This window comes from Hemitrygon akajei, chromosome 27 (genome assembly GCF_048418815.1).
Source record: "Hemitrygon akajei chromosome 27, sHemAka1.3, whole genome shotgun sequence".
Lineage (NCBI taxonomy): Eukaryota > Metazoa > Chordata > Chondrichthyes > Myliobatiformes > Dasyatidae > Hemitrygon > Hemitrygon akajei.
Genome location: NC_133150.1, coordinates 43,843,965 through 43,871,184, shown reverse-complemented (window position 1 = coordinate 43,871,184; position 27,220 = coordinate 43,843,965). Strand labels below are relative to the sequence as shown.

Here is a 27,220-nt window from a genome sequence, read left to right as displayed (position 1 = left end):
TGGGAGCCTCACTGTTGTAGAGGAGGTTGCTTTGGGAGCTCAATTCCATGTTTCTGTAGAATTTTATTTTATTTAGCGATATAGCCCAGCAGCAGGCCCTACTGGCCTAATGATCCCACTCAGCCCAATTACACCTCCGTGACCCATTAGCCTACTAACCCGTACAACTCGGGAATGTGGGATTCCAGAGGGTTATTGAGTTGTGGCCATGCTACATTGGCACTGGATGCATGATGACACTGGCCCCCTCCCATCAGCACATCCTCAGACTGTGTGAGCCATTGACACGAACAACACACTTAACTGTACGTTTCAAAGAGAAAATAGGAAATTATAGACCAGTTAGCCTGACGTCAGTGGTGGGAAAGATGCTGGAGTCAATTATAAAAGAGGAAATTACGACACATTTGGATAGCAGTAGAAGTATCAGTCCGAGTCAGCATGGATTTATGAAGGGAAAATCATGCTTGACTAATCTTCTGGAGTTTTTTGAGGATGTAACTATGAAAATGGACAAGGGAGAGCCAGTGGATGTAGTGTACCTGGACTTCCAGAAAGCTTTTGATGAAATCCCACATAGGAGATTAGTGGGCAAAATTAGGGCACATGGTATTGGGGGCAGAGTACTGACATGGATTGAAAATTGGCTGGCTGACAGGAAACAAAGAGTAGCGATTAACGGGTCCCTTTTGGAATGGCAGGCTGTGACCAGTGGGGTACCGCAAGGTTCGGTGCTGGGACCGCCGCTGTTTACAATATACATTAATAATTTAGATGAAAGGATTAAAAGTAACATTAGCTAATTTGCTGATGACACAAAGCTGGGTGGCAGTGTGAAATGTCAGGAGGATGTTATGAGAATGCAGGGTGACTTGGACAGGTTGGGTGAGTGGGCAAATGTATGGCAGATGCAGTTTAATGTGGATAAATGTGAGGTTATCCACTTTGGTGGCAAGAACAGGAAGGCAGATTACTATCTAAATGGAGTCAAGTTAGGAAAAGGGGAAGTACAATGTGATCTAGGTGTTCTTGTACATCAGTCAATGAAAGCAAGCATGCAGGTACAGCAGGCAGTGAAGAAAGCTAATGGCATGCTGGCCTTTATAACAAGAGGAATTGAGTATAGGAGTAAAGAGGTCCTTCTGCAGCTGTACAGGGCCCTGGTGAGACCCCACCTGGAGTATTGTGTGCAGTTTTGGTCTCCAAATTTGAGGAAGGACAATCTTGCTATTGAGGGAGTGCAGCGTAGGTTCACAAGGTTAATTCCCGGAATGGCGGGACTGTCATATGTTGAAAGATTGGAGCGACTGGGCTTGTATACACTGGAATTTAGAAGGATGAGAGGGGATCTGATTAAAACATATAAGATTATTAAGGGATTGGACACACTGGAGGCAGGAAGCATGTTCCCGCCGATGGGTGAGTTGAGAACTAGAGGCCACAGTTTAAGAATAAGGGGTAGGCCATTTAGAACAGAGATGCGGAAAAACTTTTTCACCCAGAGAGTGGTGGGTATGTGGAATGCTCTGCCCCAGAAGGCAGTGGAGGCCAAGTCTCTGGATGCATTCAAGAGAGAGTTAGATAGAGCTCTTATAAATAGCGGGGTCAAGGGAAATGGGGAGAGGGCAGGAACGGGGTACTGATTGTGTATGATCTGCCATGATCACAGTGAATGGCAGTGCTGGCTAGAGGGGCTGAATGGCCTACTCCTGCACCTACTGTCTATTGCCTATTGTCAATGTTCAATGTACATGTGGTGAATAAAGCTAATCTTCAGGGGGGCGGAGGGATAGAGAAGGCAAGAATGAGAGATAAAAAGCATAAATGAGGGAGTGAGAGGAACTTGGCTGAGTAAATAGCTGTGGAAAGGATGATAGAATGGGGGCAAGAAACTGTATGTGTGGGTGGGGTGGGGGTGTAGGACACTCTGTGCTGGAAGGAGACAGGAAACCGTCTCCTCCTGGCCAGCAAACTGGTACCTCTGGCTGAGATACAGCTCTGGAGACTGGAATGTTCTCGGAACTGTAGAGTTAATCAGGAGCTATCGAGAGATACTAGGTGTGGGAGCAGTTTTATTTTGGAACCGTAACCAAGGCAGAACTATCCACGGGCTCCCTTTTCCTTGATGTATCTGCTTTATCTTTCACTTCATTCCACTTTTATTCAATTGCTGGCCTTCTTCTCAAAGGCTCGGAAGAGCATTTTTCAATCTGGTGTCCTGACTGCTGTGAGGCTCCAATGAGCAGGACTGCAAAAAGCTGCAGAGGGTTATAGAGTCAGCCAGCTCCACCGTGGACACAACCCTCTCCACCATCGACGGCATCTTCCAAAGGCAGTGGCTCAAGAAGGAAGCTTCCACCATTAAGGACCCTCACCATCTGTGGCATGCCCTCTTCCCAATACTACCCCAATGAGCCTGAAGACCCACACTCAATGTTTTAGGAACAGCTTCTTCCCCTCCGCCAGCGGATTCCGAATGAGCACTAGCTCACTATTCCCCTTTTGCATTGGTTATCTATTTATTAGGTTAATGTTACAGCAGGTAAGAGGCCCTTCCAGCCCAACGAACCCACGCCAATCAGTTACACCCAACCTACTAACCCACACGTCTTTGGACTGTGGGAGGAAATGGGAGCACCCAGAGAAAACCCACGTGGTCACGGGGAGAACGTAACAACTCCTTACAGTCAGCGGTGGGAAACGGGCCTGAATCAGTGGCGCTGTGATGGCGTTATGCTAACTGCTGTCCAACGGAGCAATTGTAACTTCTAGTAATTTTGATGTCTTGCACAATACTGCGGCTACAAAAGAACTAATTTCATCGCGTATGCCAGTGACACTAAAGCTAATTCTGATTCTGATATCGTACACAATCTCCAGTCTGCAGACAGCTCCGGAGACATGGTTCACTCCAAACTTTGGATGCTGTCTGTGTGGAGTTTGCATGCTCTCCCTGTGATCGTGTCCCCCCCCCCACCCCATGTGCTCCAGTTTCTTTCCACATCCTGGAGACGGCAACATTGGTCAGTTAATTGGGCACTGGTATTGAGACAGGGGATCAGTCAGAATTGTATTGATTGGCAGAGAAGGCGGGGTGTGCGGGGAAAACTCTTGTTCCTATCTTTTGTCTCTTTTTCTGTGAGAGAGAAGGAGAGAGAGGGAGAAGAGAGGAAGAGTGAGAATGGAAAATGGAAGGAGATGAGTGGAAAAAGAGATAAAGTTAAATATGGAGAGCGAGAAAGAGGGAGGGAGAAAAACAGAGAAAGAGTGAGATGGGCAGGAAGATAGAGTAGATAGAGAGAGAGAGAGAGAAGGGAGAGGGAGCTTACCAGTGGGGTTTTATTTATTTATATTGAGATACAGCACTTAATGGGCCTTCCAGTCCTTCAGGCCACATCACCCATCATAACCTCACCACTGAGCTGCTTACAATGACCAATTGGCCTACCAATCGGTAGGTCGTTGGACTGTGAGAGGAAACCCACATGGCCACAGGGAAGTGTACAAACTCTTACAGGCAGTGGTGGGAATCGAACCCAGGTCGCCGGTACTGTAAAGCGTTGTGCTAGGCACTTTGCCACTCTGCCATCCCATTAAGCCACCGTACTGTGCAAGCAAAGATGAAACTGCATGTGTGGCTTTAAACAAAGCACCAGTGACTCTCCCATATCCGTGAAAGGTCTGTATAAATATGACTCAACAAAACTCCCTTCACAAAACTCCCTTCACACCCCAACTGCTGATGCTGAGATCAGGAAAGCTTTGATGCGAATGGTGAATTGGTAAATTGATTTATTATTGCCACATATACCAAGGTACAGTGACAAGCCTGTTTTGCATGCCATCCATACAGATCTTTTCATAGCAGCAGTGCATTGAGGTAGTGCAAGGAAAAATGATGTAATGTAGAATAAAGTGTTGTACTTAGAGACATAGAATTTAGATTTAAGAGCAGACCGATTATAATAGAAGCAACGAGCAGATGTAGAGAGAGCAGTTTACAATGATTTGATCGCACTTCAGTGCCAAGTATCCATTGCTTGCTTAAAGAAGACTAGCTTTATTTATAGCATGTACGTCAAAGCATACTCTGAACTGTGTCGCACACGTCAAATCAAATCAGCGGGGATTGTGCCGGGGTCCGCCCGAGAGGTCACCGTGCTTCCGACAGCAATAAAGCATGCCCACAACTTACTAACCAGTATGTCTTTGGAATGTGGGGAAAAAACTGGAGCACTAGGGGAGAACGTGCAGACTCCTTACAGACAGTGGCAAGAATCCGAACCAGCTGCTACAGAACTGTGCCACCCCTGCCACTCATCCCACCAACGTGAAACTGATTCAAAGTATGGAATCAGGCCCTTCAGCCCACTGAATCAATACTGTCCTTTCAGCAGCCATTTACACAAATCCTGTTGTATTCTCCCCACATCCCATTCAGCGCCCCCAGGATTCTAACACTCACCTATTCACTCAGGCCAATGTACACTGAGTATACTGACCTCATGTCACTAAGCCTGCAAAGAGCTTTGCACAGTTTATTCCTTTGTGTGTCTGTATATGTGTGTGTGTGCATATATATACAGACACACATACGTGCTGCCCGGGGGATGGAAATGTGTTTAAATTTGAACCTGTTTTTCCCTCTTTCCTAGATTTCCGAAGAGAAAGACACTTACTTAACAAACTCCATCTCCCTGAGGAACCAGAACATAACAGAGAGACGGAAATGTTGCTGAATCTTGGGAGTTGAAAGCCGAGGTTTGGAATCTGTTTTAAAGATGTGTTGGGATTCTGAGCTCTCCAACTGCCACATCTTTACACAAATATTTATTTTTCTAAGGATCGGTGAAATCTGTAGTCCGACATCTAAATTATTATAATGAAGCATGTCTTTTTGTAAATTCCACACGAGTTCAACACACTCAGAACACCACTGTTAGACTTTTAACCAAAATCAGGACAAGGGAGCATATCACTCCCGTCCTTACTACTCTGCATTGGCTTCCAGTATCTTTTAGATTTGATTTTAAAGTTCTCTTACTTGTTTTTAAAGCTCTCAATGGACTGGGACCAGACTACATCACAGAAAGGCTTTTGCTTTGTAATCCTGCTCGAGCTCTCAGGTTGTCTTCTGCTGGTCTCTTAAATTTAAACAATCTTCCTCAAAAGGTAAATGGCAGGACAACACACACAGAATGCTGGAGGAACTCACCCATGGCAAAAAGTACAGTTGATGTTTCAGGCCGAGACCCTTCATCAGGACCCGATGATGAAACAGCCCTGATGAAGGGTCTCGGCCTGAAATGTCGACCTGTTTACTCTTTCCATAGATGCTGCCTGGCCTGCTGAGTTCCTCCAGCATTTTGTGTCTGTTCCTTGGATTTTCAGTATCTGCAGATTTTCTCTTGTTTGTGACTGGCAGGCCAGCTTTTTTTTGAACTACGCTCCTACACCGTGGAATTCAATACCTAAAGCTATAAGGGATGCAGTATCGGATAACGCTTTTAAACACCAGCTCAAAACCTATTTATTTAACCTTGCTTTGAACGAACATCATTTTGTCTTTTATTTTCGTGTTTGCACTTTATCCCATTGTAAAGCACTTTGAACGACAGTGTCTGTATGAAAAATGCTCTATAAACAAGTTATTATTATTATATAGCACTTGTTCCCAAGTATCAAAAGTTTTCATTGAAAGAGAAATAAAACCATTCAGCGGATAAAGCTTGAAGGTTAAATGACACCAAGGTTCGATTGATTTGGTGACTGGACAAAATAAACCTTTTATATACTGTATATTCTTCATTGAGTTATTACCAGGCGCCAGTAACTCACCAGGTAGTGTTGTGAACTTGGTGAATGACAATGGAGTGAACTTCCCAGAGGATTCCTGCCAATGTAGCTTGTGGTACATTACACGACTTTGCACTGGCTTATCATCATTCAACAGATTATATTGAAGAGCAGTACTGGAAAGCAGAACATGAGACAAGGAGTTGACATAATTCAATGTAAAATGTATTCTTCCAACAAAGATAAGTGCTATGTTCATTCGGGCTTCCTGCCATGGTTACAATGAAAACCATGTCTTAGAAAATAATTCTCTTAATCTTTGAAAGTAATCTCGTAGCAAAGCTCCCTTATTTCACAGTTGCTGCTGGTTGCAGGGAAATAAATTACTCTTTTTTTTTGCATCAAATGTGGCATTATCTTTGGCAGACTTCTGCGGCTTAGGAAGGGTGAGCGGAATAAGCCGGCCTTCTTCGCTTACTGGCAAGAGCTATAAGGAGAATTGGGTTTATAATCACTGGCGTGTGTCATCGTGAAATATGTTGTTTTGCAGTAGCATGACAGTGCAATACATGAAAAAAGCTGTAAGTTACAATAACTTACTGCCCGTTATGCCGCTGGTATTTAGGACAACAATGAAGATCGCCCATCTCTCGGTGTCTTCATCTTGTCAGTGGCTTCCTGTCAGTTTTCACTATTGCAGGTCCCAGGAGGAGGCTCAGGAATACCATCGCACTCTGACGTAGAAAGATTCTTCATTTCTGTTCCCATAACAGTTTGACCAGTCAGGGTTGTTAGCCTCTGAGCTAAACCCGTAAACCTAGAGGACTGGTGGGCCACTCTTAATCTGGCCTCTCCCCTTTGTCCTGTTTGGCATGGGTGGCCCAAAGCATAGAGCCCTGACCCGGCTGACGTAGCTCTCCGGGTCATCGAGGCATGCAAGCCTCCAAACCCTATGACAAGGTCGTGGTTCTCTTGGAGGAAGCTACAATAAAAAATATTTTAAAAAAAGGAGTAGTGTAAAAAGAGAGCAAAGCAGTGAGGTGGAGCTCCAGTGCAGCCAAATTCTTTTCTTGATATGAAAATTGAAAATTACTGCACACACGCTTTTGGATTTCTGGATGTCAACATAGAAATGGTTAGCACAGAGCCAGCAACCCGGGTTCAATTCTCACCACTATCTGTAAGGAGTTTGTACGTTCTCCCCATGACTGTGTGAGTTTCCTCCTTGTGCTCTTACATTCCAAGGACATATTGCTTAGTAGCTTAATTAGCCACTTGGGTGTAATTTGGTGCAAGGGTTTGTTGAGCCAGAAGGGCCTGTAGTTGTTCTGTATCTCTAAATTAAAAAAAAATCAGTTGTTTTCAGAACGCTTATTGCCTTGATTTTACCCTCCTGGACTATCTTTTTTTTTAACATGGTTAATCTTAATAACAAAGCATTTAGAAAAAAAGAGTACACTGGAGCCAGTATTCCTGCCATCAAAGAAATGTTGCAAAGAGACTGTTATCAAGTTAACACCACACCAAGTCATTTCATATCACTGGGCGCTTCTTGTAGTCAGAATGTTTTTTTAAGGCAGAAGTTGATAGATACTTCTAAGCAAAGGGGTTAAAGGGTGCAGTGGGTAGACAAGAGTGCAGTGGAGAGGTACAATCAGATCTGCCATGAACTTCTGGAAGCCCCGGTATGAAGGACTGAGTGGCCTAGTCCTGTTCTTTCTTTGGATGTTTGGCTGTAACAGGGAGGCTGACAGATAATGTACAGGCCTGTTCTCAGTGTGACATGGGAAATACAAGAGACGGCAGATGCTGGAATCTGGAGCAACAGGCCATCCACAGGAGGAACTCAATGGGTCAAGTGGCAAAGGTTGTGAGGGGGGTAGGAAGTAAGGGATTCAAGATTCAAAATTCAGGGCTCAGGTTTCCAACTTAACTCTGTACGTTGAAACACACGGTGAAATGCGCCATTTGCGTTAACAACCGCCACATCTAAGGATACGCTGGAGGGAGCCCCACAGGTATCACTGCACATTCAGCCGCCAACGCAGCGTGTGCACAAAGCTCGGCAGAGCAACGCAGAACACAACGAGCAACAGAACAACAACAGTAAAACAGGCTCCGTTCCTCCCTCCCACCCACGCGCGCACACCATTCTCTAACCCCAAGGCAGTCCGCCTTCTTTGACCTCCTGCCCCCTGTGGACACAGCCACACAGACGTTGGGCCTTCAGCTACCCCAGCAGACCCTCAGAGATTCATGGACCCGGGACGCCAAACAATGTGCTTCGAGTTCTGGACTTCGACCCTCTTTGAAGATACTGCTTGACCCACTGGGTTCATCTAGCAGATTGTTTTTAACTCCAGATTTCACAAAGGATCTAGTGCTTCCCCCGGAGTGTACAACGGATAAACTCTTCTCAGGTTTCCAGCTGGGTACATGTATCAATTTTAACCGATGCTTTGATGACAAATTCTGCCACCTTCAGCAGGGATGATGCCTTAGCATGTCTAGTCCAGTGGTATACATACCCCATCGTCCAAACCCTTACAAACCTGTAAGGAAACTCAAATCCCAGTCTATGCGGGTCAAAGATAACCTGGGACTCAGGTCGGTTGGTGTTTACAGGATCCCCTGTGAATTCAGAGCAGCGTGTATTGGTCAGAACAGACACACAGTAGGAAACCATGTCAAGGAACATAGGAGGTGTATCCGTTTGGCTAACCCAGAAAATCGGTGGTAGCAGAACATTGCATTTGCAATAGCCATAGGATTGACTTCGATGGCACTAAACAACTGTGCTGTGCCAATAACTTCTGGGACCGCCGGCTGAAGGAAGCCATTGAAATAAAGCTAGTGAAGAAGAATTTTAACAAAGATGAAGCTCTTGCTCTAAGTAAGAACTGGAATTCAATTTAAACAAGGTTTGACAGCAGAAACCTGATTGGTTAGTCCTCAACCAATCAGGAGGGACAGACGACGACGGGGGGTTATATACCACCAGAGTAGACATGCCAAGGCATCGTCCCTGATAAAGGTGGCAGAGTTTGTCATCGAATCATCTGTTAAAATTGATACCTGTACCCGCTGGCAAAATGAGGGAGAGCAGCAGGCCACAGTCGCCTTTATACAGGGGTCTGTGGGAGGAGCCACAGGAGCAGTCAGCAGGGTCTGTGGGAGGAGCCACAGGAGCAGTCAGACAGGTATATCTAGTTCACCACAGGTGGCAGAGTTTGTCATCGAATCATCTGTTAAAATTGATACCTGTACCCGGCTGGCAGCCCAGGAAGAGTTTATTTAACCAGGTTCCAACATCTGCTGCCTCTTATGTCTCTAGCTGCTTCACTAAACTGCTTAACATACCGGTCCTCCCAAAATTAGAGAGACTCCATTCTGTTTGAAGTTTCAACTGGTCTTATACCACAGCAACTCTGATTTCAGTAGCTATGTTTGAATAGTCTTTATTTTGTAGGAATGCTGTGCTCTGCCAACACAGAAGGACATAATGTTTTGATTCTTGAATGCTCTGAGTTTGTTCCCATACTTTCCATCAGGAGACAAGGTCGAAACAACCTGCACCGGTGCTTTTTACATTTCTATTTCCATCTAGAGCGAGATCCACTATGGGAAGGACGTTGAGGCTTTGAAGAGCGTGCAGAAGAGGTTTACCGGGACGCTGTCTGGTTCAGAAGGCGTGTGCTATCATGAGAGGCTGGTTAGATTTGGACTGTTCTCTGTGGAGCGCCAGCGGTTGAGGAGAGATCAGATAGGGGTTTATAAGATTATGAGAGGTATAGATAGAGTAGGCAGGGAGAAACTGTTTCCCAGGGTTGAAATGTCTTATAGCAGGGGGCATACATTGAAGGTGAGAGGGGGTAGTTTCAGGGGGGATGTGAGGGGTAAGTTTTTTACTCAGAGAGTGGTAGATGCCTGGAATGTGCTGCCTGGCATGGTGGTAGAGGTAAATACATTAGAGGCTTTTAAGAGACGTTTGAATAGGCACATGGATGTGAGGAAGATGGAGGGATGTGGACATGGTGTAGGTAGGAGGGATTAGTGTTTGGGTGTTTTTGATCTGCTTTTTAGATGGTTAGGCAGAACACTATGGGCTAAATGGCCCACTCCTTTGCTGTATGGTTCTATATTCTAACTTCTATTGACTGGAGACACCAGATGCCACAGGTGCTGGAACCTGGAGCAGCACGCAATCTGCTGGAGGAGCTGAGCAGCATCCATAGGCGGAAGGGAATTGTCAATATGTCAGGTCAACACCCTGCATCTAGACCAGGGGTCAGCAATCTTTTTGCCTCTGTGGGCCGGATCACATATTAATGAGCGGACGGTAGGCCAGATCAATGCCATAAACAACTTGAAATATGGGAATTATCCATTTCAATACATCTAGTTATGTTTTGCCTCAAATTAATGAATAAGGCATGCTAGAAAGTCATTTGTGCTTCAGGTTGCCTAACCCGATCTAGACCCTGCCCGAGTGTTTCAACACAAACTGTTGACAATTCCTTGCAGAAGGGGCGGTACGGTAGTGTAATGGTTAGCGCATCGCTTCACAGCCCAACGATCACCGATCGGGGGTTCAATTCCCACCGCTGTCCGTGAGCGTGTGGGTTTCGCCTGGGTGCTCTGGTTTCCTCCCACGTTCCAAAGACAAACGGGTTAGGGTTAGTGAGTTGTGGGCATTGGCATGACACTTGCAGACTGTCTAGCGCAATCCTCGCTGATTTGATGAGACGCAAAGACGACTCATTTCACTGTATGTTTTGATGTTTGTGTGACAAATAAAGCAAATCTTTTAATCGCAATCTGATGAGCGTTTGTAATGATATATCTAATTTATTTTAGTCCAAGGAGCTACAAAGGGTACTAGGAGAGTGATAGAAAGGTAAGGGGACCATTTGGACATCTTACAGGGCTTCTGTAATGGCAGCATGCTGGCACAGCAGGCAGTGCTGGCCTCACATTGCAAGGAACACAAGCGAAATCTCAAGCAGGTTCTAACTGTGTGGAGTTTGTACATTCTTTCTATAAGCGTGTGAGCTTCCTCCTTTTCCTCTCACATCCCAAAGATGTGATGGGAGGTTAATCGGTCGCTGTACGATTGTCCCTGGTGTAGATAGGTGACGTGAGAGTTGGCGGGCATGCAGGTGGGAAATAGTTTTGGGAAGTAAAGAGGGAGGAGTGATTTTCCTGCTCTGCTGAGAGGCACCATGTACTTAGTGGGCTGAATCAAGTAGGTATACCAAGCATTTCAGTAACCTTTTAGATTCCAGAACATGTAGTCAGCGACAATGGACCACAGTTTGTTGTGGAACGGTTTCTGCCATTCCTGAAAATAATGGAATAAGACATATTACTACCAGCTGGTAGCGTAGTGCCATCAGCACCGGGTTCAAGGCAAATGGTCCCTGGTTCGAATCTGGCCAGCCCCTTGCACACTTTCCATCTGTGCTGGGTTGAGCATCGGGTTAGTAACTCGACCCTGTAAAAACAGACAAATGTTAAGGAAACGGCAAAGAAAAATGGTGCCGATGTGCCACAAGATGCGAAAAGGAGCAACTATATCTGCATTGTACCAGCCAGCTACAAATGACTTGGCAGAAATTTTTGTGCAGAGTCCAAAGAATGTGCAGCACTAACACTGAATCAGAAGCTTGCCAATTTCCTCCTTGCGTACCATAATGCAGCCCACTCCACAACAACTCACCAACTACGTGCCTGGATCTCCTCAATCCCAATCTCAGAAGGAATATGCAAATAAACACCTGAGACAAACTGAGGGCTCCTCAAACAAGGAGATTTAACATTTCACCCCTAGACAAGCAGTCCTGGTGAGGGACTGCAGAGGTGATCAAAAGTGGGTACTTGGGAAAACCAAGGACAAAATTGGACCACTCTCCTTCTCAGTGGGGATTGTGCCTGTTGACATCTGGAGATGACACATTGATCACTTGAGGAGAGCAGGATGAATTGTTGAAGGGGAAAGGGGTCCAGAGCTGTCGGAACCACTTCCTGCAGTCCCAGAGTCAACTCCCACAACTCCACAGAGGACACCCTAGCACCTGAGATTTTTTCACAGTCACAGGTCTTACCTGCAGTGTGACCACCCACTTGTCAGGAAGGACGTTATCCTACAAGACTCCGAAATCCTCCACCGTGATTAAATCTTCAGGCTTGAATGGGACAATTTAAAATTTACTATGCTATGATATCCCACAAAATTAAGAAAATCTCCCAAAGTGACTACATCTTTAGGCCAGAGTGGGACAATTAGAAATTACATTCTATAGATGTCTATATAGTAGTTGTATTATATGGTATACTGCGTCTATAGTTGAGATGCGTTCAATATAAAGTTGGAGTTCATAACTAAGCAGGGAGATGTGTTGTGCATTTAATATTAGAGTAATATCGTAAATATATAGTTTGATTAAGCACTTCTTGTGTTTTAAATAATTAATTATGGGTTATATGTAAAAGTATGTAAATGGCATATGTTATTACACCACCACATCATAAGTGTGTGCCTCACTTAAAGTTACAAATGAAACTAGACATCTCTGGCTCTCGTGTGTTCCTCTTTTGATTAATTTCTGGAGTCACTAAACTTATCTCTGCTTTCTCCTCCATGCTCCTTATCCAGACCAGATTTCCAAAATCGGTGAAATTGTTCCAGCTTATTCCTGCTTGGACCAGAGCCTCAAGCCGTGGCGTCGCCTGCTACGGCCGCCTAGTGGAGGCGGTGTGGGGAAGAACAGAGGTGTGGCGAGTGCTCTGGAGCTGTTGTCCGTGCTGCATTGGGGCTGATCCCTTCAGTCGGTGCTGCTCTCCAGTGTTCGTTGTGTGGAAGACCAGCTGATTGCTCGTGGCAGACCCAGCGTGAGACAAGCTGATTTACTGAACCAGCGTGACAAGAAGAACGGCTGCGTACTTGATCTTGGAGAAACGTGGCTCCAGACAACATCCCATTCACCATTAATCTCCAGGCCATTTCACTCAGGGACTTACACTAATAATATTATGTTTCGTGACTGTAAGTGCTGGATTGTAGCTACATGTGCCGTGCGTGACTGTTTGCACCCTGCCCTCAGAGGATTTCTGCTTCATTTAGTTGTATAAATGCGTCTGGTTGAATGACAATTAAATTCGAACAGCTCAGATATCCAAAACCACTAGCAATTTACCAATCGGTAGAAGTTTTTTTTACACAGTATGGCGGGTGCATGGAACACACTGCCAGGGGTGGTGGTAGAGGCAGATACATTAGGGACATTTTAAAAAAACTCTGAGGCACAGGGATGACAGAAAATGGAGGGCTTTGCGGGAGGGAAAGGTTAGACTGATCTTAGAGTAAGTTAAAAGGTCAGCACAACATTGAGGGCCGAAGGGCCTGTACTATGCTTTGATGTTCCATCTATGTAAGATTGACATTAAGTTGCACTTATTAACTATAAATATTCTTTTTCACAAGCAACTTAATGGCAGTCAATTTATGTTTCCAAGTCAATGTTTCCCCACACTGTCCGTAAGGAGTTTGTACGTTCTGTCCATGACTGCGTGGGTTTCCTCCGGTTCCACAGTCTGAAAATGTACCGATTCGGAGGTTAATGGCTCATTGTAAATTGTCCTGTGATTAGGGTTATATTGGGGGTTGCTGGGCCTCACTGCTCAAAGGGTCAGACAGACCTGTACCACACTGTATCCCAATAAATAAACAGAAATAATAAAGTTAAACAAATTTTAAATCCTAGTTTTCAGGTCTTTCCATGACATTGCTCACCTTGATTTCCCGGTATTCTCTGTTGCGCGATTCAACTCGCTTTGTCCGAACATCACTGGTATTTTTCCCATTGGAAGCCCCACTCTTCCCAGATTCTGGTGATTGGTTGTCCATTGTATCTGACAGTGGCAGTTAGATTTGTTCAGGTTCGTAGATGACGTTAACTGCAGGAAGAAACCTGTATGGGAGAGTATTTTAAGTGGAAAAGCTGCTGCAACGGGTCAGTTCCACTCTCCTGACCTCAGAAGTCCACTGGTGCAAGTAATCGTCACATCTGAGGGCTTCCCTAGTTGCTGTAGGTGACCATGAATTCTTCTGTGCCTTGTCCTGCCCTTCGCTCCCCACAAGGTATTGCCGAACTGACTTCCTGGCCGTTGGATCTGATTGTAGATTTCATCCACCCATTCTGCCGGAGCTGACTTCACATCCTAGGACAGCCGTGCCCCTACCTCACTAAGGTGGGATGCCCGCTGATTACCCTCACCTGGTTTACCTGCCTGTTGGATCCGTAACGGGTCTCTGCTGTTTCTTCCCTTAAACCTTCCTGCTCCAAAGTTCTGTGCTCTTCAAACTTTCTCTTTGATCAAACATTCATTTAACCTTCTGGCTTCTTTCCCTGCCCTGATGAAGGGTCTCAGCCTGAAATGTCTTTATTCCTCTCTATACAGTAGATGTTGCCTGACCTGCTGAGTCCCTCCAGCATTCTGTGTGTGTTGCTGAAGATGTCCAGCATCTGCAGAATCTCTTGTGTTGTTGAAAGCAGACTGCCGGATCTAATAAACTGATCATAAGGAATAAAGTTATGCCACAATCTTGACTTCCAAAGAACTTTGGATCACAAATGCATCAGGATCCAGCAGAAACCTCTTATGATCCTATGCATTGGCACCTTTGTGCAGTGATTCAATCAGCCGGAGTGCTGTCTTCACAGCACATCTGTAGAAATTTGCTAGAGACTTCGGTGACATACCAGGTCTCCTCATACTCTTAATGAAACACAAGACCATAAGTCATAGGAACATTATTAGGCCATTCCGTCTTCTCTGCCGTTCAATCATGGATGATTTATTTTCCCTCTCAAAATCTTTCTCCTGCCTTCTCCCTCTAACCTTCAACCAACCAACTACTCGGTAATTCTCCTGCCATTTTGATGGAAACAACTCATCTTGGTATCTAAACAATGCTACATTATGGTTACTTTTGTTAGGACCTCTGTTTCTTTCAAGTATTTAGTTCTTGGGGAAAATCCAGGTGCATTTGATATAACCAACCACGCAATGTTTATTTTAACTCTGTGAACACAGGGCTGTAGTGTTGTGAAAAGGGTTGGTCACAGACCAGAAAAATTACTGAATGTCATAATAATCATTTCCTGGTCATTAACCTGCTATAAATCTTCCACAAAACCTACAAAATGTTGCAAGTTCTGTAATGAATATGCCTCAATTTTTACTGCTGTATGCTGTTATTGTAATGGTTCTTAAAACACGCTGGACAAGGATTTTGTTTCTGGAATACTTTTGGGTGTATCTTATGGATTTTTGGCTGATGATCATGAAGATGACTATGAAATTTCCCTATTGCACACCTTCTTATGAAATTGCCCATATTTGTAATTTCATGTTATAATTCAAGTCAGAATAACTGATGCCAAGATTAAGGAATGCATTTTAGTTGGTCCACAAATCAAACAGGTCATCAATGACAGGCAATTCGAAGAACTTCCAGTGGGATTGGAGAAAATCACATGGAAGGCATTAAATGATGTTGTTGAAAATTTTCTTGGCATCTACAGAGCACCAAACTAACGCAGCTGGTTGACAACATAATTCATGCATACAAAACCATGAAGTGCAACATGTCACTAAAGATTCATTTTCTGCATTCCGATTTAGACTTCTTCCCTGCAAATCTTGATGTTGTCGGTGAGAAGCATGGTGAAAGGTTTCACCGGGACATTGCAGACATGGAGAAGTGGTATCAGGGCAGGGAATCCATCAGTGCTGGCTGATTATTGTTGAATACTTTAGTGAGAAGCCTTGGACACTGAGTACAAATGAAAATAATCAGTAAAACATTTTTAGCTTACTTGAACAATTGCAAAGCATCAGCACCATTATGCAATTAAACTCATTATATTCAATAAAAGTTAATTTCTTATTTCTCCAAATTCCTACATGATACAAGTACTTTAAAATTATATTTGTGTTCAGCTTCAAGTGGTCTATCATAAAAAATAACATTTCTGAGGAAACAGTATTTTTGAAAAAAATAGCTGACAAGTGATATTTGTCTCATTCCAAATAAAGAATAGCTAAGTGGAATCTCTTCCTGTTTTCTTATGACAATCCTCCCAGAGGACCACAGACTTGTTGTGGTTTGGAGGCTTGCGTGCCTCAATAACCTGGAGAAGTATGCTGGCTGGAGTCAGCGCTTTATGCTTTGACTCTTAGTAGGGTCATTCATGTGAAACAGGTCGAAGGGTAGAGACCAGGCTAAAAGTGGTCCACTGGTCCTCCAGGTTCGGGGGTTCAGCTCAGGGCTTACAAACCTGACAGGTCAAGCAAAACAATTGCAGAACTAGCAATGAAGAATCTTCCCCATCTGTGTGCGACAGTATTCCTGAGTCTCCACCCGGGACTTGCATGGCTGACAGTAGTGAAAACTGAGAGGACACTACTGACACAGTGAAGAAAGCCCTGACCACCCCCTAGACCAAGACCAAAATTGGTTTTAGAAATGAGGAACATGATCCACACCTGGGGCACACTGGAGAAAATGGCCAAGGACAGAGAGAGATGGAGGACCTTATTTACTGTCCGAAACATGTGGAGGCATAATAGGCAGTAAGTTATGATAATAGGAACCTCAGTCCTTATCACAGAGACACAAGTAACTGCAGATGCTACAAATAATCTTCTGGAGGAACACAAGGGATCACAAAGTTGTATTACTTTTCTCCTGCAGATGCTTGTCATAAAACATAGAACATTATATCAGAGTCTTCTTCTTCTTGTGATCTCTTAAGTTGAGGATGATGTTCTCCTGATGGGTTGTCTACCGGTGGGTTCTCAGGAGGCTGTAGAGGCTGATCAGGGACCCACATATTCTAAGGAACTTAATCTGAGAAGTTAGGGAGGATTCCCTTAATGGAAAACGCCTGCGCATGACTTTGTTCAACATGGGGAGGCTGATGGACGGGCAACCACCACACGGTCCTTGGCAGATCGGGGTCAGGTCCATTCACATGGAGTCCAAGGCATCTTGGGACCCTTTACTGCTACAACCTTCCTCCATCTTCACTGCCATTATGATGCGTCATCTCCTTCCAGTAGCTAAATCTTTCAGGTTCTGGAACAGTACAGGGTCTTTGGCCCATGATGTTGTCCCAACTTTTTAATCTACTCTAAGATCAATCTGACATTTCCCTCCAGTATAGCCCTCCATTTTGCTATCGTCTATACATCCTGACTTGCTAAGTTCCTCAGCAGATTGTTTGTTGCTCATTTCTTAATTCAAAACCGGTTTACATATTGCAAAGCATCAAAGAAAATGGAAAGCACCCAAAATAGAAGTTTTTTGAGTTTTACGTTTTCAGAACCTGAACTCTGTTTCTCTTGTCTATGAAGCTGCCTGAGTTGCTCTGTTTTTCCAGTATTATTTTTATTTACAATCTGTTGTCACTTTATTGGTTTCACCTGTACACCTGCTCGTTAATGCAAATATGTAATCAGCCAATCATGTGGCAGCAACTCAAAGCATAAAAGAATGAAGATGTGGTCAAGAGGTTCATTTGTTGTTCAGACCAAATATCAGAGTGGGGAAGAAATGTGATTGAAGTGACTTTGACTGTGGACTGACTGTTGGTGCCAGACGGGGTGGTTTGAGTATCTCAGATACTGCTGACCTCCTGCGACTTCCCCGCACAACAGTCTGTAGAGTTTACAGAGAAAGGTACGCAAAAGCAAAAAATAATCAGTGAGTAGCAGTTCTGTGGGTGAAAATGCCTCGTTAATGATAGATATCAGAGGGGAATGACAAGACTGGTCCAAACTGACAGGAAGGTGACAGAAATTATTCTTGTTTTTCTTATTCATTTGAAAAATGTGGACTTTATTGTTGGTGTGTATATTCTAGTTGTCCTTGAAAGAGTACTTGTAAGCTGCTTTCCTGAGGTGCTCTAGTTTACTGATGAAGATAATTCCATTACATTTATTGATTACAGCTTGGCGTTCAGTGCCATCATCCCCTCATAACTACACACCATGCTTCAAAACCTGGGCTTCTATACCTCCCACTCCAACTGGATCCTTGAATTCCATCTCTGGAAACAACAGTCAGTGCAAATTGGAAATAACATCCCCTCCTGGCTGATAACTAACTCAGGATCACCTCAAGAATTTGTGTTTAGCCCACTGCTTCAATCTCCCTACATTGTGTGGTAAGGCATAGCTTCAATGGCATCTATAAATTTGCTGATGAATCTCAGACAGCAAAGAGGAGGCATACAGGAGTGAGGTAGATGGGTTCGTTGATTGGTGAAACAACAACAACCTTATACTCAATGTCAGCAAGACAAAGGAATTGATTATGGACGTCAGGAAGGGGAAGTTCGGAGAAGATTCACCAGTCCTCACTGAGGGGTCAGTAGTGAAAAGGATAAGCAGCTTCAAGTTTTTGGCAGCAATTTCTCAGAGGATCTATACTGGATTCAACATATTGATGCAAGAAGGCATGCCAGTGCCTATACTTGATTCGGAGTTTGAAGAGATTTGCTATGCCATCAAAGACTGAAACAACTTCTGCAGATGTAGCATGGAGAGCATTCTGACTGGTTGCATTACCACCTGGAGTGGAGACTCCACTGCACAGGATCAAAACAAGACTTCAGAGGGCTGTAGTCTCCACTACAGGCACAACCCTACACACTATTGAGGATATCTTCAAAAGATGCTGCCTCTAAGAGGCAGCGCCCATCACTAAGGACCCCTTACCATTTGAGACATGCCTATTTCTCAAGTTCAAGTTTATTGTCATTGAACTGAACACATGTATACCGCCAAATGAATCAACGTTCCTCCAGATCAAGGGGCACAACACATTACACACAACCCAAAGGTAATATTACCACAAATAAATTAACAGATGGTAAGGTGCATTTACAACCAAGTCAGAGGTGAGCAGTATAATGCTACTGGCACTTCATGTATGATGAGACCTAGGTGGCGGCAGGAAGTTCCTTAGTCTCACGGCCTGGCAGAAGAAGAAGCTTCCCATCCTAACAGTCCTTGTCCTAATGCTACAATACCACTGCCTGATGGTGGGGAAGGTCAGAGCGATTGTTGGACTAATGGGAGAGATCATTGTCAATGCTAAGGATACAGTGCTTCTGATAGATATCTCTGATGGGTAGAAAAGAGACCCTGATAATCCTCTCAGCAGTCCTTACAATCCTTTGTAGGGTCTTACATTCAGATGCCTTGCAATTCCTCGACCAGACAATGATCTGGCTGATCACTCTTGATGCTGCTCCTGCAAAAATTGGAGTGCACCCCCCCCCTAACTCTAGCATCAGAGAGGAAGAACAAGAATCTGAAGATGCATACCCAACATTTTAAGAACAGCTTCTTCCCCTCCACCATTAAATTTCTGCAGTCCATGCACTATAAATACAACCTCATTATCTGGCTCTCCTTTTTAACTATTCCAGGCACCCACCAATCTGTGTAAAAAAAAATTTGCTCGCACATCTCCTTTGAACTTTCCCCCACTCACCTTAAATATATGCCCTTCAGAGTTAGATATTTTGACCACAGTAAAATGTTACTGGCTATTAACCAAATTTATATCTCGCAGAATCATGTAAACTTCTTTCAAGTCTCTCTTCAGCCTCTTCTTCTCTAGGGAATAAACCCAAGTTTTTCTAATCTCTCCTCATAGCACATGTCCCGTAGCATCATGGAGAACCTCTTCTACACCCACTCCAAAGCCTCTCCATTTCTCCTGTCATGGGGTGGCCAGAAATGAACAATACTTCAGGCGAGATCTAGTGAGAGTTTTATAATGCTGACTGAACTTCTCAGCTCTTGAACTCAGTTCCTTGATCAGTAATGCTATGCATGCCATACACCTTCTTTACCATTTTCTGACTTGTTCAGTCATTCTCAGAGAATTACATATATGGACTCCAAAACCCCTCTAAAGGATTTATAGTGTTTATATAGCAATTTATATACCTGTTAGCAGTTATGACATTATGGTTAGCAAATATTAATTAAAGTGAAACCAGCCTACATAGAACATAGAACTCACAACAGTACAGCACAGGGAAAGGCTCTTTGACCCACAATGCTATGGTCAACCAATCAAACTGGTAATCAAATGGCCAACTACGCTAATCTCTTCTGCCTACACTATGTCCATATCCTTCAATTTTCCTCACATTCATGGACCTATCTAAATATTTCTTAAAAGTCTCTAACGTTTCTGCCTCTGCCACCACCCCAGAAAATGCATTCCAGGCACCCATCACTCTCTGCATTAAAAAAAAACTGCCCCTCACTTCTGCTGCTGCCCTGTCCTGATAGGTTGTGCCCCCCCAGCAGTATCCAAAGGGGTATACTTGTTGCTGAGGCCAATGGCCACAGAGGAACCCTGCCCTAACTGCTTTCTCCTCTTACTTCTCCTGGTGGTCATCCATCCACTATCTGAAGCCTGCACTCTGGGCGTGACCACCTCAATTAAAGTTTCATCTATGAGCTTTTCAACCTCCTGAGCACCTTGTCAGTCAGGAACTAATGTTGGGCGCACTTCCTGCAGATGTGGCCATCAGAGATACCATTAGGTACCCTGCAATCCCACATCTTACAGGAGGATCATTCCACTACCTTAACTTGCTTATTGTTGTTATATGTTGGTTTGAGTCACTGCTGTCGGAGGGACTGCTGGTTTGCATCGCTGTCCTGATGCTCTCGGAGATGTTATCGAAACTCTGAGATTTATGGATTGGATTCTAGTTCATATCGGCCTCTTTCAGTTCTATGCTTTTCATGTGTTCTCACCCATTCTTTCTTGTTGTGGATTGGTGGGCTGGGGGTTTGGGTGATGTTAGGTTTTGTGCAAGGGAGGGGTTGGTGGTATTTGGGACTTGTGAGTTTTTGTTTCCTTTTCTTTTCATGTGGGGGGAGGAGATTGATGTCTTTCAACTACTCATCTGGTTTTCTGTACCCTATGGCTATCTGGAGAAGACAAATTTCAGAGTTGTATTCTGCTTAACATGCTTTGATAATAAAAAATGAACCTTTGAACTTCTTAAGCTGAAGTTCTACAATCAACTACATGATTCCAAAAGTCTCAGCATCCTTGACCTCTGCCTGATCTTGCTGAAGTCCTTTCACAATTTAATTTCAACTGATACTCTGAAACCATTAAAACCAATCAATGACTGTGGGACATTCTGATTCTGTATCATTGAAACTGCACAGGAGAACATAATAGATAAAAGTTTATGTTAATTGGTGTTATTAAAATCTTCAGGGAGAGATCAGGCACGAAATGATTAGTGATTTGCATAATGCTTTACAGTTTCAGTAACTTAGGTTAAATTCCTGCCACTGTCTGTAAAGAGTTTTATATATTCTCCCCTTAACCGCATGGGTTTCCTGCAAGTGCTATGGTTTCCTCCCACTATCCAAAGACATACAGTAGAGGAAATGGTCAGTAGGTTGTGTGCATGCCCGAAGCATGGGACACTTATGGGGTGCCACCAGCACATCCTTGGACTGTTGTTGGTCTTTGACGCAAATGATACATTTCACTGAATGCTCCAATGTTTGGATGTGACAAATAAAGCTATTCTTTAAAAATCTTCAAATGCTGGAGAAACTCAACAGGTCAGGTGGCATTTATGGAGGGAAATAAACAACCTTTCCCCTGTTTCCCTTTACTTATCTTACATTTCAATGGGATGTGGTGAACATCTAGCAAGTTTATATTAAAGCCCCCCATCACCCAGAACATGCCCTCTTCTCATTACTACCATCAAAGAGAAGGTACAAAAGCCTGAGGTACATATGCAATGATTCAAGAACAGCCTCGTCCCCTTCACCATCAGCTTCTGAATGGACATTGATTGAACCCATGAACACTACCTCACTACTTGTTTTCCTCTTTTTGCATTATTTATTTAATTTAATTTTTAAATATATATATAAACTTACTGTAATTTACAGTTTTTCATTTTTGTGTATTACAATGTACAATTGCTACATAACAACATATGCCAGTGATATTCAATTTGATTTGATTCTGATAGGAGGGTGACCTTCATTCACTGATGAAGGGTCTTGGTCCAAAACATCAACTATACATTTCCCTCCATAGATGCTGCCTGACCTGCCGATTTTCTCCAGCATGTTCTATGTGGTTGCTATAGGATAGAGGGATGGGACCCAATGAAGTGACTTGCTTATTCCTCTGTGAAGCAGCTTACAAAAGTATTCATGCAGATGAGAAAATCTGCAGATGCTGGAAATCCAAAGCAACACACACAAAATGCTGAAGGAACCCAGCAGGTCAGGCAGCATCTATGAAAAAGAGTAAACAGTCGATGTTTCGGACTGAGACCCTTTATCAAGATTGGAAAGGAAAGGGAGAAGTCAGAATAAGAAGGTGGGGGAGGGGAGGAAGAAGTACAAGGTGGCAGGTGATAGGTGAAGCTAGGAGAGGTGGGTGGTGAAGTATAGAGCTGGGAAGTTGATTGATGAAAGAGATAAAGGGCTGGAGAGAAGGGGGAATCTGATAGGAGAGGACAGAAGACCATGGAAAAAAGGGAATGGGTTGGAGCACCAGGAGGAACTGATGGGTAGGTAAGAAGAGAGGGTGAGAGGCAAAAATGGGAAATGGGGAAGGAGAGGTGGGCTGGCAATTACTCAAAGTTCAAGAATTCCCCTTTCTTTCCAGTCTCAATGAAGGGTCTCAGCCCAAAACGTTGACTGTTTACTCTTTTTCAATGACGCTGCTTGTCCTGATGAATTCCTTCTGCATCTTGTGCGTGTTTACAAAAGTATTGTCACTGTTACTATGCAAAGTTGTTTGCTGTTTTCGGTGGGGTAGGGCAACTTGTATAAAGTATGACCAGATTCAGAATGTCAAAGTCAAAGCCGAGTGTATTTTTATATACACAAGTACATGCATGCTTTCAAAGGCTTCCTTTGTGGCAGCATCAGAGGTAAGGACAACAAAGAGGTGGCCACAGGAATGTTCGAGTCAGTAAACTATGCCATGTTCAAGGACTAATCAGAGGATCTAAAGGAATATGCAACAGACTTTTATAAAAAACATTTGTGGACAAGTGTGTCCCCTCCAAATTAAAGTCTTCCTCGACCAGAAGGCCTGGATGAACCAAAAGATTTGAAATCTGCTGAGGACCAGAATGCTTGCATTCAGGACTGGCGATCCAGAAAAGTACAGGATATCTTAGTATGACCTCTGGAAAGCCATCTCACTTACAAAGTGGCAGTTCTGGGTGAAACGAGAATCACAGAGAGATGCTCGACATCTGTGGCAGGGTTTTGAATGTCATCATCTTATACAAAAATGAAGCAACAGAAATGACAACAATATTTTGCTTTCAGATGAGCTCAATGCTTGCTTTGACTGACAGAACATGGAGGCACCTTCATGGACCCCTAAAGCTCTCAACAACCCTGTGATTTCAGTCCCTGGGGCCAAGGTGAGAGCATTCTTCGGGGGCGGGGGGGGGGGGGTCGGTACATGGTCTTGTATAATTTTGGTCATATCTTGTACAGCACTTTCACACCATCTGCCACAAGGGGGACTTCATGGTGGCCAAACATTTTAATTCCAATTCCCAGTCCTGTTCTGATGTGTCAGTCCCTGGCTTCCTCTTGTGCCAAGATGAGGCCACCATCAGTGTGGAGGAGCAACACCTTATATTCTGTCTGGGTACCCTGCAACTTAATGGCATGAATATCGATATCTCCTTTGTTGAACAAATTTCTTTTCCCTTCCCTACCCCCCCTTCCTCTATTCCTCACTCTGACCTTTCATTTCTTCTCACCTGCACATTACTTCCCCGTCTCCCCCCCCCCACTTATCTTTCTCCTATTGTCCACTCTCCTCTCCTGTCAGATTATTTCTTCTGCAACCTTTGACTTTTCCCACCCACTTGGCTTCACCTATCACCTTCCAGCTAGCCTCTTTCCCCTCCCTCCACCTTTTTGTCTAGACATCTTCCCGCTTCCCTCTCAGTCCTGAAGAAGGGTCTCAGCCTGAAATGCAGACTGTTTACTCTTTTCCATAGATGCTGCCTGATCTGCTAAGTTCCTGTAGCATTTTTGTTTGTGCTTTGGATTTCCAGCATCTGTAGACTTTCAAAGGCAACACGAGTGAATCTGCAGATGCTGGAAATAAATAAAAACACAAAATGCTGGCAGAACTCAGCAGGCCAGACAGCATCTATGGGAGGAGGTAGTGACGGTGTTTTGGGCCGAAACCCTTCATCAGGAACCCTTTCTCCTGATGAAGGGTTTCGGCCCGAAACGTTGTCACTACCTCCTCCCATAGATGCTGTCTGGCCTGCTGAGTTCTGCCAGCATTTTGTGTTTTTATCTGTAGACTTTCGTATGTTTATAAGTTAAACAAGATTATACAAGAAAGAACACAATTAGAACAAAAATAGAAAACTGTAAAGCAAAGTGGTCAAAATGATAGATAGATAGATAGATAGATAGATAGATAGATACTTTATTCATCCCCATGGGGAAATTCAACTTTTTTTCCAATGTCCCATACACTTGTTGTGGCAAAACTAATTACATACAATACTTAACTCAGTAAAAAAAATATGATATGCATCTAAATCACTATCTCAAAAAGCATTAATAATAAAAATTCTTAAGTCCTGGCAGTAGAATTGTAAAGCCTAATGGCATTGGGGAGTATTGACCTCTTCATCCTGTCTGAGGAGCATTGCATCGATAGTAACCTGTCGCTGAAATGTTGCTATTCTAAGGTAGTAATCAGGGTTGTGCAGATTGGTTCAAAAAAACAAATGGGCGAAGGAAGACTGCTCTTGAATGGCTAGATGTAGTCTAATTTTAACAAGGACAACTTACCTAAGTTAATATTTGAATGAAGTTGAATAAACTGCCCCATTGAGCAGTAGATTTTTGGGCCTTAGTAATGCTAGAGGCTGTTATTTACACACAATTGACTTGTCAATGTGAGGTGTGGTTTTTGAAGGAATAATCACAAAAATTGCACAGAATTACAGGACACACTTCCCCTCATTAGCTTTATTGAAAATGGCATCCCATAATTACAGCTTCAGTAGAACCCCTCCTTATATAATGTCGTCAAAACAATCAAAGTAAATTATTATCAAAGTATGCTTACTGCATCTCATCCTGAGATTCATTTTCTTGCAGAAATTCACAGGAAAATAAAGAAATACAATATAATTTATGAAAAACTGTGCATAAATAAAGAGTGACAATCAACCAATATGCAAAAGATTCAAAGATTAATGTTGTATTTATTATCAAATTCTGTATGCAGTATACAACCCTGAGATTTGTCTTCCCATAGACCACCTCGAAACAAAGAAATGCCATGGAACCCGTTCAAAGAAAACATCAAAATACCCAAATGTGCAAAACAAAAAGAACAAGTCACGCAACTGACTAAAAACAAGCAAATTAACACACAGAGTATTAAACATCGAACCAGAGAGTTTTTGAAACAGTCTAGGAATGTTCAGTGTAGTTCAGTTCAGTTCGATTTAGTGCTGTGCTGTTCGTTCACTGCAGGCCACAGGGCCAGTCACCCTCGGTCAAAATCACAGAAAGTAGCAATAGAAAAAGGAGTAACCAGAAGCACATATAACACGATCTGCAGAGCCCTCTAAAAGTGAGTCCAATCCAGGAGCTGTGCCGATCAAACCTTGCCCGAGACCCAAGACTTCTGCACCTTCCTCCAGCAGCTGTGAGCGAGAGGGAGAAGGAGACCATTTAAAGGCAGGCAGACGGTGCTGAACACCCGCTCCCCTCTGCTCTCATCCTCGTTGATTTCAACTTCACCGAAGACAAACAGTGCAAATAAATATATATATACAGACACATTATAAATAATACTGAGAACATGAGTTGCAGCATCCTTGAAAGTGAGTCAGTAGGTTGTGGAAATGGTATATGGATGAGAGGGGTTTGGAGGAATATGGCCCAGGTGCAGGTCACTGGGACTAGGCAGAAAAATAGTTCAGCACAGCCAAGAAGGGCCAAAAGGCCTGTTTCTGTGCTGTAATGTTCTATGGTTTATGGTTCAGAGTTGTAGTAAACAGAAGCACAAACCATGCTCCAGCCATGGCCATACCAGTGTTCTAAATAACTGCATGATAATCTGTCTGTTCTTATACCTTGTGCCCTGCCTTCCTAATGATCTGCCCTACTTGTCCTGCTGTCTCGGATCCATACACCAAAGCTTTGTAACCCAGTATTTCCCGGGCTTCTATTCTAGTTCTTCCTTTCGCTTTCCAGACGGAGAGTCTCAACTTAAGGAGTTGTCTGTCCGTTTCCCATTTATTGACGCTGCCTGGGCTGCCGAGTTCCTCCATCAGTCTGGTTTCCACTCTGATTCCAACATCTGCAGTTCCTTGTGACTTCATCTTTTAATTGCTGTTGGAGATTTAAAAAAAAATTAACTTGAAAAATGTTCAATATTTCTGATTCTTTACTCTCTCCAGCTTATTCCTGTTCTGTTTTGTAACTTCAAAACATTAAACTAATTCAAAGAAGACAAGGGAGTCCAAAATGTGGGTCTAACTTTGAGTTTACTTTAAGCAAGGTGTGCACATATCACCTGGTAGTGTGATGATATATCAAAATCACACATTTATACATGTAACCCATAATGAATTATTTAAATGAACAAGAATGCTTAATCAGCACCATATTTACAAGTTTGCTCAAATATTATTGAATATACAACAAATCCATTGTCTTATTCCCTCTGCTTTTTATTCATGAGCTGGCATTAAGTTAAATATTTTAGCTGACTCCTCCTGATTCAGACTCTGTGCTGTTCATTCTAAAATTTTATTAACAAGGCTAACAATTTTCACCCAGCTCCTGATTCCTCCACTTAACACAACTTGATCAAAGATTACTATTAAATGGGGAAAGGCAAGTTTAACGAAGGACTGTCTTTTACTTTCCAGAATTAACTTTGGTTCAACATACAATAGCCTTGTCTAGAGCAGCGCTTCAAAGTTCTACCACTTATGTATATCAACAGCCAATGTGGAGACACAAGAGATAGTAGGTGCTGGAAATCAGTAGAAACACACAAGATGCTGGAGCTCAACAGGTCAAAGTTCAAAGGTCCAAATATATTTATTATCACAGTACATCTATGTCACCATATACTACTTTGAGATCCATTTTTATTTAGCAATACAGTGTGAAGTAGGCCCTTTGAGCCCTGCTGCCCAAAGAACCCCCAACAAACCTGATTTAACCCTAACCTAATCACGGGACAACTTCCAATGACCAATTAATTACCTTACTAACTGGCATATCTTTGGACTGTGGGAGTAAATCAGAGGACCCAGAG

General features: G+C 43.4%; 1 protein-coding gene and 1 long non-coding RNA gene across 6 annotated transcripts in view; one reads left to right on the top strand and one right to left on the bottom strand.

Annotated features, from left to right (window-relative positions):
• Positions 1-13,553, top strand: part of LOC140717318 (ras-related protein Rab-7b-like) — a 54,375-nt gene extending 40,822 nt beyond the window's left edge. The window contains exons 6-7 of one of the 2 annotated variants that reach the window (XM_073030792.1): positions 4,656-4,761; positions 12,452-12,588. In XM_073030792.1, the coding sequence (XP_072886893.1) occupies positions 4,656-4,739 (84 nt within the window). In that variant the 3' untranslated portion in view covers positions 4,740-4,761; positions 12,452-12,588. Of the gene's footprint in view, positions 1-4,655; positions 4,762-12,451 lie in introns of both variants that reach the window. The other variant, XM_073030791.1, reaches the window with a different exon arrangement.
• Positions 13,554-24,891: 11,338 nt separating this feature from the next.
• The window catches only part of LOC140717319 (uncharacterized), a 136,795-nt gene continuing 134,466 nt past the window's right edge, over positions 24,892-27,220 (bottom strand). For all 4 annotated transcript variants that reach the window (XR_012096516.1, XR_012096515.1, XR_012096517.1 and 1 more), the window contains one exon: positions 24,892-26,283. This is a non-coding gene — a long non-coding RNA (uncharacterized lncRNA). The remainder of the gene's footprint in view (positions 26,284-27,220) is intronic.